The sequence below is a fragment of the Nipponia nippon genome, unplaced genomic scaffold (assembly GCF_047370975.1).
Source record: "Nipponia nippon isolate SJK-2023a ecotype South Korea unplaced genomic scaffold, ASM4737097v1 scaffold_13, whole genome shotgun sequence".
In the NCBI taxonomy this organism is placed as follows: Eukaryota; Metazoa; Chordata; class Aves; order Pelecaniformes; family Threskiornithidae; genus Nipponia; species Nipponia nippon.
This window is the reverse complement of record NW_028262324.1, coordinates 548,407-565,542: the sequence shown is the minus strand read 5'-3', so window position 1 is coordinate 565,542 and position 17,136 is coordinate 548,407. Positions and strand designations below refer to the sequence as shown.

The 17,136-nt window shown below is 41.4% G+C and overlaps 1 protein-coding gene across 5 annotated transcripts in view; it reads right to left on the bottom strand.

Annotated features, from left to right (window-relative positions):
* The window catches only part of RALGAPB (Ral GTPase activating protein non-catalytic subunit beta), a 64,852-nt gene that overhangs the window by 29,577 nt on the left and 18,139 nt on the right, over positions 1-17,136 (bottom strand). For 3 of the 5 annotated variants that reach the window (XM_087749482.1, XM_087749483.1, XM_087749487.1), the window contains 9 exons: positions 13,936-14,084; positions 13,609-13,825; positions 8,450-8,485; positions 6,541-6,742; positions 4,950-5,117; positions 3,747-3,861; positions 3,347-3,494; positions 521-585; positions 196-328 (listed from right to left, as the gene is read on the bottom strand). In XM_087749482.1, the coding sequence (XP_087605608.1) occupies positions 196-328; positions 521-585; positions 3,347-3,494; positions 3,747-3,861; positions 4,950-5,117; positions 6,541-6,742; positions 8,450-8,485; positions 13,609-13,825; positions 13,936-14,084 (1,233 nt within the window). The remainder of the gene's footprint in view (positions 1-195; positions 329-520; positions 586-3,346; positions 3,495-3,746; positions 3,862-4,949; positions 5,118-6,540; positions 6,743-8,449; positions 8,486-13,608; positions 13,826-13,935; positions 14,085-17,136) is intronic. The other 2 variants (XM_087749484.1, XM_087749486.1) reach the window with 1 other exon arrangement.

Here is a 17,136-nt window from a genome sequence, read left to right as displayed (position 1 = left end):
TAGTAGGATTAAAAACCAACCAACTAAAGGGCACATATTAGCACAAACCAGCAATAAACAAAGGGGCTATCCACCCTGGGTTCAAAACACCCATGCACATTAATGTATTAGCCAGAATTAGGAACAGAAAAAAACCACAAACACATCACCCTGGCATATAATGGCAGAGGTTTTTTCCAAAAGAGCTATCCTTACCATAATCCCTCAGAAGGGCTTGTGCTGGTCTCTCACTGTCTGGTGTTGTGGGCTCCGTACTGCCTCCACTTGCAGTACTAATGCCACTGTTGGTACGACTGTGGCTTTTGAATAGGTTATTTTCACCACCGTTCTGCAAATTGAAAGTCAGTTTTGAGCGACGAGAAGACTTTTCTGAGTAGAGTTCCCTATACCAGAGGATGCTCTCAGATACAATGGAGGAAAAAGGATGATCAAACCTCAAGATGCTAACTGAGCACCTTACAACGGCAGATAAAATGAATAACATTTTTTCTGAAGTGGTAACTTCATAAAAAATACTTACCGTTTCCATCTGACAGCCAATGGCTTCTAAGAGTGCTGAATCTTGAACAATATTTAACATTGCACCTGAAGAATCAGATACAAGAAGGTAACTAAAGACCGCAGTAGAATATTCACTGCTAAAATTTACAAAGAAGCACTGAAGTCTAACATACAGGATCACCATCCTGTTTTATAGAAGCTCTTATAAAGAGTTTTATAAAACACAGCATTTGCTTCAGGCTTAGCCATTTGAAGCAGATGAAAGCTGAGATAGAGCGCTTTCAGCTATTTTAAAAATGCTTTGAACACAGGTTATTTCAAATTCCTCAGCTCAGAAGGATTTTGGCTTCACAGAAGGACTGGAATGATTCCTTGTTGCCCATCACATTGTGCTCATTTAAAAACTCAGGTGACATTTAAGGATATCTACTGGTTCTGTGAATAAAATAACAGTATTTGTCAGATAACCGAGGGCGCTAAAATGAGCTGCATAGTCCAAAGCCACCTCAAGGGTTAGAGAGGGCTGGCCTTGGCTACGTTCTTGCCTGGCACAAAGAGGCACCCTTCCCCAGCTTGGCCATCAGGAGGCAAAAGGCAGCTGGTGACCAGCAAACAAAAACATGTTTTCAAGTCCTAATGAACTAGCAGTACAGACAGTAACCTGCTGGAAGATAAGGTGGATAACGCCTGCTCCATTCAGCAACCCTTAAGACATCAGCACAAGGGACCACGCTTGTTCTCATACTGATCTGTGACCAGTGACACGAGCCCCCAAACCACCATAACACAAGGAGTTTTATTTTCATAAAGACATTTCTGCCCCTGCCCCACAAAAAAAAAAACAAACCAAAAACCCCACAAAACAAAAAAACAAGAAAACCCACAATAAACCACAAACCAGAAACCAAAAAGCAAGGCTAGTATTTGCATCATTGATAATTTGTGGGTTTGTAGAACAAATTAATAATTGCTTTCATTTCAATTTGGCTAAAATATAAGCCAAATTTCCCAAATCAGGAGGCCAGTGCATAATGTGACGTAGGGTACACTGAAATTCTCTCTCCCTGGAAGTCACCCCCAGCCTCTCACTTTCTGTGCTTTGTTTTCCATCAGTGCCCAAAACACTGTATTGAAAAACCTGAAGCTCTAAGTGCAGGGGTAGCCAACCCTACGGCATCCAAACTAGCCAGCAGGTAGTTCTCTCTTCCATCTTGGGAGAGAGAGCTACACACAAGTGTAACACACTTAAAATTGTCAATGCATTCAGGGTGCCTTAGGTCAACTAGCGTGAACTGCCTGTACCCGCGTGGCAGCATCACCCCCAGGCAGTGAGGAAAGCAGCAGTAAGGACAGACCTGTAACAGGCTGACACTGACGCACTCAGTGGCATCAATTTTAATTTTCTGCCCCCCTCCCCCCCCAGTAATGAGTGTTTAGGAAAACACCACTTGCTACATGAAGGAAATGCACCACTCGCTGTCAAAAATTTAGTGAGCAGCCAGAAACAAACAAGAAGCTGGTGGCACGTGTGAGAATCTCTGGCTGAACTGGAGATTCATGAATCCTCTCCAACCAAAGCCAGCGGGAAATAACTTCACAGACGGAAACAGGAGTTTAACAACAGTAATACAGGGGAGATGGAGTGGTATGGACTACCATGGAAATAGTAATGGTAAAAACCATTCCAGGCAGAGCATCTACCCAGCTGGATGCAAACACCAACTCACAGCAGAGGCATACAGGAATGCATGGGTAGGATTTAACAGAGCATCACCCCACGGTTCCCGAGGTGGTGCAGCCCCCTTGTGCACAGATGCTCTGTTGGTCTCGCTTGGAGGATCACTTTGGAACCATAAATATCCTCATCCCTTCACCAGCAGTGGTTGCAAATCATTCCTTCAAATCATTCTCCCCTAGAGCCTTCCACTAGTAAAGGAACTATCTCAACCACTGCAAGGAAACTTTCCGAAAGTCTTTGCAGACTGGACTTGTTTCCCTTCACTTCATCACTCGTGCCCTTTTCTTTCCCTCCCCTATTAATCAGGTAGGCTCTCTGCCTTCCAGAAGGCAGACACCTCCCACCACAGTGCAAGCCTCTTTCCTTTTGAAACAGGCAAAAGGAAAGTGGTGGTGTAATTACTGAAGGACAAGAACACCATGATATGGGAAAAGGCACTTCTAAATGAAGACAGAAAAATGGGGGGAAAGAGGGGAGAAAAAAGGCAAGTACCTTTTTTACTAGTCTGAAAATATATTTAACTTGACAGATTATGCACTATTCAAGTTTTCAGCTTCTACTTACTTTGAGTATTCCGAATAATGTCAATACACTCATTACCATTAGTTTGTTGCCAAACTATGATGCATCTCCAGACTCTATGCCAAAGCTTTTGTCTGAGGGTTTACACAGTGCTAAACAAATGTCATGTGTGTTCTGCCAGTGCTGGACCACTGGTCACCCAGTATTTCAGTTTGTTTCTAGGCTCAATCATGCCAAAACCTAAAGTGTTCTCTGTAACCCATTAGTCAAGAATCCTTCCCAATATTAAACCAACATTTTTTCCTATTTCCATTCCTAGTTATGATTGACTTTTACTGCTAGGATGTGCTTTACTTCTGCCTCTACTTTTCAAGTACTATTCCACATTTGTAAGAAGAGAGAGATTGCTTTAACAAAAATGTGAGGCTTTTCAAGATGTTTTCATAGTACGAGGGAGATTATACAGATGACAACCTGCCAGGAATTTAATCTTTTTTCTTGCAAAGCAACACATGACTAATAAATCATATTATTCTAAGACAGATACTTCTATAATACAGTTAAAAAAAAAAAAGTTGAAATAACCTAGTATCATTTGAGTGTTGTTGGGATCTGTTTCCGTTTGCAAAGCTCCTATAAGGATATTCACAAGCCTCAGCTTCAAGGAAAGGAAGGTTACTGGCTTATCATATGTTGAGCTGTCATCATTGCTGAATTTCCCTTCCAGGACAACCTGAAGGAAAAATGCATTTATTTCAGTATCAATTAGAGAACACACCAACATGGTATTGGTTTCAAAAGTCAATATCCACAGCACACATTGCTACTGACAACTTTTAATACAGTCTTACTGTTACACACTTGCTGTAAGAGTTTCAGTGCTAAATAGAACACCAAATAAAACCCACAAGTCATCCAAATCCCACTCCAAAACAACAAGAAAAAACAAAAATGGAAATGCAAAACAAAGTGGTAAGTTTACTACCTCAGACTTTATGGTTCCAAAGTGATGAGGGAGAGGTAACAGAGACAGCAAGATGTTAATCGAAGCTCGTCTTAGCTCTGTGGGGTTTACATAGATTTTAAACTTTGAGAGTTCTCTGCAAATCAAAGCATCATACAGTTAATCAACTTTTCACAGAAATTTGGAGCCAAATTTAATTAAGATCAAATTAGACAGACAGCCACCCAGTGGTTTTAAATAATTTGCAGTGTACAATGTAGCTGTTTCTTTCTAGGCTCAGGATTCTTATTTTTTTTAAACAGCAGCAATAACACAATGAATTCATGCAGGAACCATCACTTGCTAAGGATTCTGTACCCCATACAAAAGCAATGAGCTGATGCAAGTATTATTCATCTACTGCATCTTCAAAGCAGGGAGTTTCAGGCATGAGCCTCTACTGGCTTATGACAACTCAAACACACCCAGGATTATCAGAGAGCCGCAGAACATGCTCATGCGCACACTGCATAAAATACAAGCTGCTTAGCAAATAGATCAACTTTTGTCAGTAGCCACCAGCAAATTCTTCCACTTACAAGACCTATCCAAAAGAAGCAGTGGCTCAGATTTAAGCCCAGAAGATAAATATTTTATGCATAACTTCAAAATGAAATGCACTACCAAGACATAAAACATATGTTGAAGAAGGCATGCGCAGAGCAGTATTACTTAGCAAAACATCCAGAAATCTATAAAGCTCTGCCAAGTAAGGTTATATCTTCTGGTTTAAGAACCTACTCCAATTTCACCAGCCTAAATTATCAACTTTTCTATTTAATGATGTGCAAGATTACTCTCAATGAATTCACTGCAGCAACAGTCACTAATGAATATCCTGTGAAATTTTACTTAAAAATCAGTAGGCTTTCAATATATTTGAGCTAAACCACTCTTTTTTCCTATTCTTACAGATCGGGCTTTTCATCAGAGAATATGTAGATAACACAACTCGCATATTTCATTTAAAATAAGCACTGCTATTGCTTTAAAGAAAATTGCATTAAATAAAATTAAAAATCAGAGCTTATGAAGTGCTGCTGTTATCGCTATCAAATACATACACAGTATGGGGCCCGCATTACAGAACTCCTTCAGTGAGAGCTACTCAAGAATGACAGAAACCCCAGAAGATAAATACCTCCCCGCATTTCTGATGATATTTATATGGAAATAGCAATTTACCTGTCAGGTAAAATAGTTTCAAGCGCCGAAATGAAATAAGGAACCACGACATCGATCCCTTTCAGGTCACAGCAGAACAAAGGAGGGGAGTTTAAAATAACACTGGCAAGAACGGGGTGGCAAACGAAATCTGCTATCTGCAAACCCTGAATTAAAAGCATGTAAAATCTGACAAAGAAAGATAAGATTAAATTATTTGCACATAAAAAGCATCAGCATCCCACATGAACAAGAATGTGCAGCCACTACTTGATCTTTTCTATATAAAATAGAGTAAGTTTCAAAATCAGAGCTAGGAAACGTTTATATGAGCACTCCCCCCAAGTTACTTTAGCACAGGCAAACACACCTAACCAGCTTAACAAAAAACCCCTCACAAATCACGTGTATTTCATGTGAAAAGCCAGCGCAGCACAGTTTTATTGAAACCTCTGACTTGTTGCAACACATGGACTGGGAGCTGGGCAAATACAGCCCAGATGTTTACTAACAGTGCTTGGATCATGTGCTCTCCCACTGCTCCCTTCCCCACCTAAGGATGGTAGCAAGACCTTGATTTTAACTCCCCAACACAAGAAATACACTGTAAAATCTTTCAGGGGGGAACAGGACAGGACACACTGATCAGCAATTTGGAAAATGAGACCAAACACATCCATCATAGGCAGTTCAAATGAAAAAGCAGGGGGGCAGGAACATAGCTGGCCATCATCCTAAAGTAGTTAGTTTCTTTGCAGTTTCTTGTTAGAGAATACTTATATCCCCTTTATTTTTTTTTTTAAAAGGCTTGCAAACACAGACAAATCTCACTGACTGGGCAAGATGAACTATCTATACACAAAAAACTACAACATGGAAGAAATAAAATAGCTCAGTCTTCCAGAAAGTTTTGGTGCTATCTGGGACAAATGTACCTGAAGAGTTTGGGAGAGTCATGATTTAAAGTTGATTCTCTGCCTCCAGCCTTTGCTATTTCACTTTTTAACAAAAGTTTGGAAAAAAGGTACACTATGAAAAGCAAGATTGCCTTATTTTCTTAGAAACAAAACTGTAAACAGAGGTAGTTCAGAACACAACTGTTTTAAATAATGGAATATTAGTGCATTTCTATATTTAAAGGGAAAAAAAACAAACCAAAACAACCCACAAACACCTTCCATCCCAGTGTTGTGGTGTTTGACAACGTAAGACCCTTCACGGTACAATAAAGTGTACAAAGTCTCATGTCTGCACACTTACTTTTTCCACCTGAACAATATTCAGTGACAAATTTAAAAAAAAAAAAAATTTAAAAAAGCCAGAATACAAGAGGCAAGAAAGCATCAAAAAGTTCCTTCCAGCTGGGAGGCACTTTAAGGGACTTCCCTTCAACTGGAGCTTGAAGAAAATCCAGTGAAAACCAGCATCATGAGAAGACGAAAGGAAATCACTATTCAGTTTAGCCAGGGATCCCCCCCTACAGCATCTGAGGGGTAACCAGGTTTTTTGGATTGGCACCACAGGATTCAGAGAGTAACTGAATGCTATTCACTGCGAATTAGTTTGCGCCATAAAGTTATACCAATAAAGCAACTGGAAGATAGGTTAGTACCGGGATAGGTAAGCTGGCAATATTTCCTCCCCAGTCTTCTTGCTACAAAATATCCTACACAGTGTCCCGCACGCCTCCGCCCTTCCCGCTTCGTAGTTGTCTGGGAATTCACTCGCATCGAACATGGGGTTGGAAGCCATTGTGTCTGTGGACATTTGTGATCCTTTCCGGCGGAACTCCACACTAGCTTGAGTTGCTATAGCTGGGAAGAGAAAAAACAGTGTTTCACTGCTTTTGTTAACGTATGTAACAGGCTCATGGGATCCTGGACACAAAGATCAAATCAAATTTAGTGGTTATCATGAAGCTGTTTGTTAGTTCACTACATTTGAGTCAGTGCCTCTGTTTAGGAAGTATTTGTGGGTATAACTAACTTTTTTCTTTATAGGGATGACAACAACTGACCTTCATATTCTAGAGTCTGTCCCGACTTTCTGCTGGGAAGAGTATGCTTATATCCAACATTAGCTTCCTACCCTCTCTGGAGGACAAGGATCTTCCCTCATCTAGTTCTCACCTCCAGAAAAATGAAGTATGATCTTGCCTTGCTGCCTTAAAATACCAAAAAACATTTAGACGGTGCTTGGAAGTCACAGTAATGGCAAGTGCTCTTATGCTGCTCTGAACACCAAGCTGCTTTGATCCAATTTTGTTGTATAAACATACTTCTTAAAAAATAACCAAAAAATTCTAAGGACCCATATCAGAAAGAGAAATTTGCTGAAACCCACTCTCCTGATTTGGTCCCTCTCTCCTCACGTGACTACTGAAATTGCCAAATAAATTTGAGGTTAGGCAGCCTCCAGACAGCAGCTACCAGGGAGGCCGGCCCTCTCCTACTCCCTGCCCCACAAAAGCCTCTTGGGAGCACGCCGGTACCTACTGGGACGTGGCTCTGCCCAGCTTTGTGCTCCCTCCCTGCAGGAAGGTTGAGTTCATGTCTTTCTAGAGGGTTTTCTGGTCCCCCTTTCAGACATCAGTATCACGTGCATACAATGCAGGAGGCTACTCGCTTTGCTGGCTGCATCCTTTCTTCCAGGATGGCAACCAAAAAAGGTATATTGCTCTCTGTGATTTTATTTTTTTTTTTTCTCTTCTTGGACAACTTCACTCCTGGATTACTAACGGCAGAAAAAGCACGTTCCTTATTTTTAGCTAAGACTATATTGATTTTCAAAACTTTTATAAGCTACAAAACCAAACAACAGATAACGTGTGCTCCTAACAGAACCACGCCAATGTAGTTCCACCAGTACCAGAGAACCTCCTCTATCTCAAGCCTGGGACACTGGGGAACATCAGGTTCACAAACAGTCTTGCAAACAAAGGCTCATTAACACTTCAACAGTTGGAATACTTGTTAATTTACAGATAGGGTGTTTTTTTCTTTTTCTTTTTTTTAAAGGCAACATCCTAATGACAAGTGTCTACTCTTAACTCTAATTCGTGGTTTAACCTATGGTTACCTTACAAATTTTCATGACATAAGTAGCAAATAAGTACAAATCTTTATGCATCTTCCCATGAGCCATTTTTTGTCCTAAATAAGCTATCCAGCAATATATTGTAGTTGGAAAAAAACACTACATGCACAATGCATACAAATCAAACACTAGGTCTGTAAAATAAGCTTTAAGTAAAAAAAACATGGTTAGTGCAAAGTCCTGAAACTCATGGCATGATCACAGACTAAAGTACAGAAAAGATGGGACTGATTCAGGCATATTAATTTGCTTTTGCCAACAATCCTCCCCATTCAAAAACACACACAAAAAAATCACTTGTCTTTTTCAAATAAAAGTGCAAAAGCTACAAGAGACAATGAGAATGAATTTACAAATAAAAGATGGGATTATGGAAAAAGAAAAGCATGACCGCAATTAAGGAAAAGCTACTGGTTCCTACTTACAAGATTTATAAGAAAGAAGAATTTGGATAAAAGATGCTGCAAGATAATAGAAATAAAATGGAAACAAATCAAAGGACAGCAGTAGTTATAAAATACTTTTAAGATGGTGAAATCGTAATATAAGTTAAGAAGCTTTTAGCTTTTTTAAAAAATAGATTAAAAGCTTTATGATATAGCAAGCTCGTTAAACACATAGGAAATTGGCATTCAGGTCCAAAATTATGGTTTTGAAAGTACCATGCAAAACAATGAACAAAAAGTTACAAAATACTAATAAGATTTAGAGCCATTCATATCAATGCACATCAGGTCTTTAAATGGATGTATTAACCCTTCCCAGCTCAAGTACATTTCCCTACGTTGCACCGTACATGGCGCATACACCAGGCTGTCCTAAGGCTTCTGTGCCTTGGGGTAAGTCTTGTAGGGGGAAGGGGACTTACCTGCAGAGCCTCCTCACAGCAACACTCCTCCTTCCAAACCATGAGCTCCTGACCATGTTACAGCTCCGTCTACCCTAACCCAAGTTGCTAACAGCCCTTAACAGCAGCAAGATACCTGGGCATGCCTCCCCTGACCACCAGCTCAATCAACAATCTTCAAAGCAGAAATAAAAGGCAGAACACCACCAGAAATATCAACGTCTTAAAAGCAATCTCCAGAGAAAGAAGAGAGGAAAGACTCCAGTAGCCAAGTAACAGGAGAGAATGCCGCCACCTCGCAAGAGCTGCTGCTTTGAACGTGCAGGGTCAGACCAAGACCTGTGACCAAGCCTCTCGGCAACACTCAAGATGTCCCTGATCAGGGCTTCTCAGAGTTCGCTCCTAGGCCCCCAGGAACATTCTTTGGGACATTAATATTAATGACAGTAGGGCCAGAAGAGACAAGGGTAAAACTGCCAATAGCACCTGGATGATACCAGCAACCCCCCTAAGACTCCTTCAGCTGCTATAAAACACACAGCTGGCAGGCTTGTGACTGACTTCTTTAGCTACAAGGATTAAGAATGAGCCCATCAGGTTGGAAGAGTCAGTTGCTGAAATGCTGGCACAAGGCATTCAGGAGTTTCTCCCAATTCTCACAAGTTGCTGAAGACAGCAGCTAGCAGCAGCATGCACTGTACGGCCAAGCTTGTCAAACTGAAACACATCCTGCCAGTGAAACTACACTTGGCACATGCACACACACCTCAGAGCTGTCACATCCAGGGTTCACTTCATGAAGGCTTCATAGCAAATTTCTTATGAAGGAGTTTTCTCAAGTACCAATCATAGGGAGCTATTCATGCCACACTGACAGCTAAATAAATACCATGCAGCCGTCTAATTCTAAAGACTACACCAGCAGGATCCAGCTCCTTTCAAACCAACTATGCATTTTTGAACAGATAATTTTTCCTCTCTCACCACAATACAGAGTAATGGTCATTAGCTGCCTGCTATACAGCCATAAAGCTTCACCATCAAGGTGTCTGTGCAGAAACTAAAACCCGATACAGAACACTCGAGGCACAAAAGCATTACGCCAACAATGGAAAAATCGCTGTTTTGCTTCAGAATCCAAACAACGACACAAGACTATCTGGAAGAACGGGGCTCAAGGAGCAAACAGGAAGGCTGCTTTCCAGGTGATAAACTCCACCAGTACTCAGACGCATACAGATGACATCCAGCTAATCTTGTGGGAGAGAACAATTCTCTCTTCCCAAAGAGACAGACAAAAGCACAGCAACCACAAACATGAAACACATACAATTATCCTGAACCATGCAAGCGTTGCTACAAGAAGTTTACCAATGAAGATGACAGAAAACTGGACACCAGTGGGGCAGCAGTTACATTCACAGAACCAGAGAAGAGCTGAGGCTGGAGGGGGACCTCTGGAGATGATACAGTCACCACTTCCCACTCCCCCTGCCAAAAGCAGGGTCAGGTAGAGCAAGCTCGGCTACCATCCAGATATTTTTTATGCTCAGAACCTACAAAAAGCTGCATATTTTTTCCACCACAGTCATTTTTCTTGACTTCCTTTCTGGAGGTTAAAGAGCTCAAGAAGTAAGATATATGAGGCTCTAGGACAACTAGAAAAGCAAGGGTAGATAGGTACTCATTCACATCAGCCTTGATCAACTGCTCTTTACTTCCTGAAGCTCAAAAAGACTTGTGTTGTAAGATGGGAGAAGGACAATGTGCTAGTCCGTGTGAATCAGCAGGGTTCGTTTAAAAGAACTGAACTAAATTCTGAACTAGAACTTGAGACAGCAGCCCATCCACAGGGTTACTTGTTAGGCACTTGCATTTAGCTCCTGAATACCTCTCTAGAAATCACGCCATACGGGTTCTCATTGCGCACGTGTCACATGACAGAAGAGGAATAAGAAACACGCACTAGAAAATGCAGTGTTCCAGAAAGGTGTCCCAGGGCAGGGGATCTCTCTGCAGGACCAAGGAGCAATCTGTATCAAGATATTTCACCTCTTGCTTTTTCAAAGCGGTCCTCAGTCCTCCAGCCAGCAATGAAACAGAGAAATCATATCAGAGAGCTACAAGAGAAGAAATTCTTAACTGCATGGAATTGAAACAAATGGAACATTAGAAGGTTTTAAAGCTGTTGAGATCTTATACAGCTGCAGTCCCAGACCTAAAAGAAAAACAGTGTGTGTGGGGCAGTGGAAGACAACACTACATAGCAAAGCTGATCTTAAGTGCAGACACTTCCCAATCATAAAATATTTAAAGCATCCATAAAAATAATGGTGCTTCCTGAAGCTAATGCAAAGATTATCAACAGCAGTGTCAAACATGGTAAGAATATTCAAGCTAGTGTCAAAGTCATTACTTTACCAGGCTACGGAGGATAGCAGATGGACCATGATGTACAGGTATAAAGCCAACCTGCAGGCAAAAAAGAAGTCTTCTAACAAGCAGATTTATTTTTGTCCTCTTTCCTAAGGATAGGGATTGTGGCAGCTAACTGCCCCTTCTCTGCTGCCCTCTTTCTTCAAGCCACATTGGGCAGCATGAGCAGAGTCAGGCGGATGGGCACAACATGCAGATCTGATTATTACTGGTGGACCCCACTCGTGTGATGGAGGGGGACCACAGTACACAACCCTCCTGGCCCACCTCATCAGTCCAGCACAGCACCTTCTGCCTTACACTGCTCGAGAAGGAAAAGACCTGGAGGCATCAGGCTTCACAGATTAGACTCCCAGAACAGAAGCTTTTCAATTTGGACTTAAACCTGATTCAAAAGACACTGATGCTTCAAGTCAACAGAAACCGTAGGAGCCTAGCCCTTTACAAGTTTGGCTACATTTTCCTACCTAAAGCAGAGGCTGAGCAGAAGGATAAATCAGGCAATCCAACTTTGGTGCCTCTCTACAAAGCTTCAGCAGTATGGGTCCATCTTCAGTTCACTCTCGTCCAACAGCCTGCCATGGCATTGCTGTGACCAGTACTTTACGCAGAGGTAACAACACTCATGACATCCTGGAAGGGCAGCAAAAACTCGACTAAATTCTCTAAGTTAATTCTGTCTTCCAAATCGCTAGAAAAGCAGGACATAACACAGCCGGTTTTCTGGGTCTCCACCAGTGTAATTCTCTCAGATCCACTGCTGCTAATAAACAGCAGAACACATGACATGCAAAGACTGGTCTCGCTGTGGACAGCTCTGAAGAGCATGAAGGAGGAACAGAATCAAGCGATTTCCAAATAGCTGTTTCTAGTTTTCAGGAAGGTAGTCAGTCCCTCTGTAAAGCTAGCAATATGACACTTTTCTGACTGCTGTTAGGTGACTTAAGACACTGCATATATGAATAGAAGGCCCTGGCACCCCTTCAAGGAAGTCAATCATTTTGATTTTGGACAACTGTGTACTTCTGCTAGAATCACAACACCTCTGTTTACAGCTGACACTGTTGCATAAGCAGCATCTCAGCTGACATCCTTTCCAGGTTAAGCACATCATTAAAGTTGCTCAAGATACAGGTTATGTCAAAATTAAAATGATCCAATCAATCTGAAAAGCATTAAATACAGAAATAAATGAGCTGCATATGCCACTGAACACAACCTCAAGTTATGCCTTACTCCTTCCTAAGCTCAGCTGTTTCTCTAGCAATGTGTCATGGGCTTTTTACAGAGGGACTTGAACCTCCTACCACAGAAATCCATGACTGAACACTTTCAAAAGCCATGTGCTGCATACCCAAAAATACCTTTAACAGATCCCAAATCCTGAACCCATCGCCTCCACACAGGGATTTGTGACACAACAAGCAAGGAAGATCACCTGTTTATCTGCTGCTGTCAAGTCCCACTATAAACCCAACTTGCTACAACAAACCTCTTCCTCCTGTTTTTCTTACTTAGGCCAGCGAGCTCCTGAGAGAGAGATCTCTTGGAAGAGTTTAACAGACATTCAAAATACTACATGAAGAACAGGAAAAATGCAAGGAGTGAGAAAGTTTATTCTTTTCTGAATATTATTACCAAAAGGAAGAAGAGTGCTAAAAAGCCTCTCTGAGCAGAGCACTAATTCTGCTATCATGTCTCAAAGCACCCAAGCTCTAAAGCTGAGCAAAGCATAGGAGACAAAATAAAACTACCAGTTAAGGACTGAAGACAACCAAGGTATCAAGCCATATATGGAAACACGCAGCAACCGTCACTGAAAGGCAGCAACTTCACTTGCTATTTTAAGGACTTCTGTTTTCATAACACTCTCCAAAAACAAGGAGAAGTACCACTTTGTGCAGTATCTGGAGTGATGTTTGAGAATTTTTCAAACATTAAAGAGTCACCATAAAAGGTTGCTATTACTCAGAGAAATACTCAAGCAGCTTTCAAATTAGGAAGTGGACTCTTATCACATTATTTCCTTCACTTAATAAAATTTTCCCCACTAGCATAATTGGGACTGCCATGCTTCTTAGAGCAAGGGAGTATTTAATAGTAAAAAGTGATTTTTTTTTAAATTTTAAAGCCCCCAAACCACCTGCTCGGTTAATAACAGGTGCTGGCTCAGCTGGGAGGGGTTAACCACAATACAGCACTTCAGATTTTTTTTTTTTATTATGCATGTTAATCTTGCAGGTAGGAAATGTCAATAAAAGAAGGAAAAAAGTGTATGTATATTTTTTCAGCAATATTTACCAGTCATGCTGCTGTCTCTGTTTATTCCATTATGAAGTTTACAGTGAACAAATGCTGCATCAAATAACCACGATCCAAAGAGGTTCAAGATGCTGTTAACCTTTGGCCTGCGAGGAGCTGGTAGTGGCCGTGGCTCAGAACTTGTCTGGTTGGGGCTAGAGAGCGGAGAAGTAGAGGAGGGTTGGTGCTGCACTTTTGAAGTGTGTGCAGTAGTTACCTATATGAACAGAAGAACGGATCAGCTCCTACAGGCAAGGAAATTACTTCCTCCAACTGAGGAAACTGTTAAAAGGGTTAGCTACTTAAATACAGAATATGAAATCTTACAGTGCTGGTTTTCATCGTTGCTTTATTCACAGTCACTGCCCGATGCCTTCGGTTATGGGGTGGAGTGGTGTTGGTAGCAGTGTTCTGGGGCATGCTCAGCCTATTTACTGGCGTGGGTGGTGCGCTATCTGACCGGGGTCGTGAAATGCCTGTAGATCAAGAAATAAAGCAAGCTTTCAGCAAGAATTCCATAGGCTCATACACAGCAGCCCAGTTAGTAAGCATCTGGGCCTTCTGTAAATAGAATAGCTTTCCCCCCTGTCCCCCAAAACAGCAGTAGTGAGAAAAACATCTTTCCCCTTTTATTATTAGCAGAAATGAATGCACAAGCAACAGAAAATCCTGCTTGCATTAGATAAGCAAACAATTAAAAACCATCAAAGAACCCACACCTTAAGATCATGGAAAATGGCACATGGGAGGACCAATTCTAGGAGCAGGCAGAGGGAAAGGGCAAGGTTCATTTGTCAAAGCCAATTTAAGTGCTGACTCCTGCCAAAATTCAGATGCCTCTCACCTTTGCCTGCCTTTCCCAACCATAGCTCCCACGCCCCATCCTGAGATGGCTCTAAGATGTCTGACCCTTCAAAGCCAACTTAGCTCACTAGATGAAGATGAAACCCATCCACCATGCAGTTTTCTGCTGGTTCTATCAGCTGAATCAGCGTGCTGAACAGTCAAATACTAAGGCAGTACAAGAGATGGGGTAAGAAAGCAGAGCAAGCTATAATTTTTCTGGCAGCAGCAGGACATTAGATCAGTCTTTACCCAGCTTCAGGGAAATACTTGTGGTGTACAAAGCTACTCTTCCCAGTCAGAATCAGAAGCAGCTACCCCCCTGCAACACCTGAAGTGACAAACACCACTTCTTCCCATTTTAACGAATACCACCGCCCTCACATCCCATTTTAATGAATACCACCGCTCTCACACCCCATTTGAAAAATTAAGTGTGGAATTGCAGTGTGCTTGAAGATCTGACGTAGATTTTTTTGACCACGTTAATTAAAGCACACATGTAATTTTCCTAACACATTACAGAACAACTAACTCCTGCTAAACCATTAGTGCTACACCCCATGCAGAGGGCAGAGTATGCACTATGAAATGTATTGTTTTGGTACGCTTTTTTGGAAAAGAGGACACAGTATTTTGCCAAATGCACACATCATTTAAGTACATATCAGGGAGGGAGAGATAAAAACCCATGTGCTTTAGCACTTGGGGTAGAAGGCAATGAGATCTCCCATTAGCCTTAGTTGAAGGGGTCCACGCTGCAGCTCCAAAGTCTGCCTAAGCACACTCTCGCATTCATACCTCCAGCTTGAATTTAATTTCACCAAGAGCTCTGCTGTGCCCAAATGCCTTGTAGTCTGCAGTCTTTGTCTTTGAACCCCCGGTGGGCTATCATCACCCTAGGAGTTTCATCTTGCTACATGAGATCTCCAGAAGTCTGAAGTCTCCAATTCAACATCCTACCAAAAGCTCATGTAGATAGCAAAGCTCCTGGCATGCTGACAGGAAAGTCTGGGCTGCCAGGGACACTCAGAAGCGCTCCACAGCTGGCCAGGGTGGAAGACCTCAACCCCAGACACCGTCACACACCCCACTGCTGCATCCAGACAAGGAGCTGCGCACGGGATCGCTGTCGCCTCAGTGGGAATGCAGTCTCAAGCAGCCAGATGCAGAACACAAGAAGGACTAGCACACCATTAGTGGGTTAAAAGTCTCAGATAAGAACCCCAGACTATTTTTAAGGTCCAAGAGGAATTCACTACAACAGCTATCCCAGCTGAGGTGCATGCACTGTACAGAGCTCACAGCTGCTCAGCTTCTTCCCCTGCCTCCACCACAAGATGCCCCCCTCATGAGTCTTACATTACAAACTATTTTATTCACCGAAAAGTAATTACTACCCACACTTTCACAAAAACCTTGGATATAGGGTTTTTTTCCCCCCCCCTCAATACATAATATATTTAACAGCTTTTTCAAGAAAATTTTAATTCAGCTTACACAGCCAGGAAAAGACACTTCAGAGGAACACCTTCTACCAATGCTCAGTTGAACTTTTTTTTTTTTAAATTATTGTTTCAATGCAGACTGCCAAATCCTATTATCATAGGTAGGAAGACAGAATTTAACGAGTAACAAGGAGGTTGTTTGCATAAGGTTAGGCCATATATTGCCTATATACAATTCTCCTTTAACAAATTACAATATTATTTGGCAAACTACTGAATATTTTAAATCTCACATCTGGTATTAGTAAAAAGCAATCATTAAAACTCCTTAAAATTGGTGGCAGGACGTCTGGAAGAACATAGTGGACACAAGGGGTTTCAAGAATCAATATCACAGCTTAAGAAAAGTGACCATTTGCTCTTTTACATCACAACTTTTTAAACAAAGCTTTTTCTACAAAAGTGAAATCTATAGCAACAAAAACTTGTTTGCAGTGGGGAATACAGTACCAATAAACCATTTCCTTGCAATATTTTCTACAGAAACATAGAATGTATTTCTAGTAAAAAGAATCTTATAATTCAGTAAGACAGGAGGTTCTTGAGGTGCTTTGCTTAAAAGGACTAAACTATTGAGGTTTTTCCAAAAGACAAACAGGTAAAAGCTGACAGTCTAATTTCACAGCCAATTTTTTTTCTCAACACAGTTTACGTATCTGCTCAAGCCTTCTGCAGTCTCACATCAGCTCACAATTCTGGCAGATGACAACATTGTTTGCATACATTTAAGCAAAAAAGCAGTAGGAGAGAGGCAGCTCTTCAGAGTTCACAATAGCACATTATCTCTGAAGAATTTTTAATAAGCCTGAAGCATACTAAGAATAATGCCTTAGATTGTAGGTGCTATATAGTGTTACTTAAAACTTACCAGCCAGTGCTTACATCTACTTTACCTTTCAGTCAAATTTGAGCTACTCAGTTACCAGTAGACACAAAGAAACACAGCTTTTCCTCTCAGGAGTCCTCGTCACCCACTAATCACAAAGCAAGTGAAATTTGCACTTGTGGTACAAAGATCTGAAGATGGCAGTCAACATTCAGTACCTCAAAAACAGGCACTGCACACAGCTGTTGCCACAAAGTTTGTAACAAAGTGGTCAGTGCTCACAACATGCTAAAAGCATAACACTTGCAGTGTTGATTGACAAAAAGAGAAAGAAGCCTTGTTTGGGGAAGA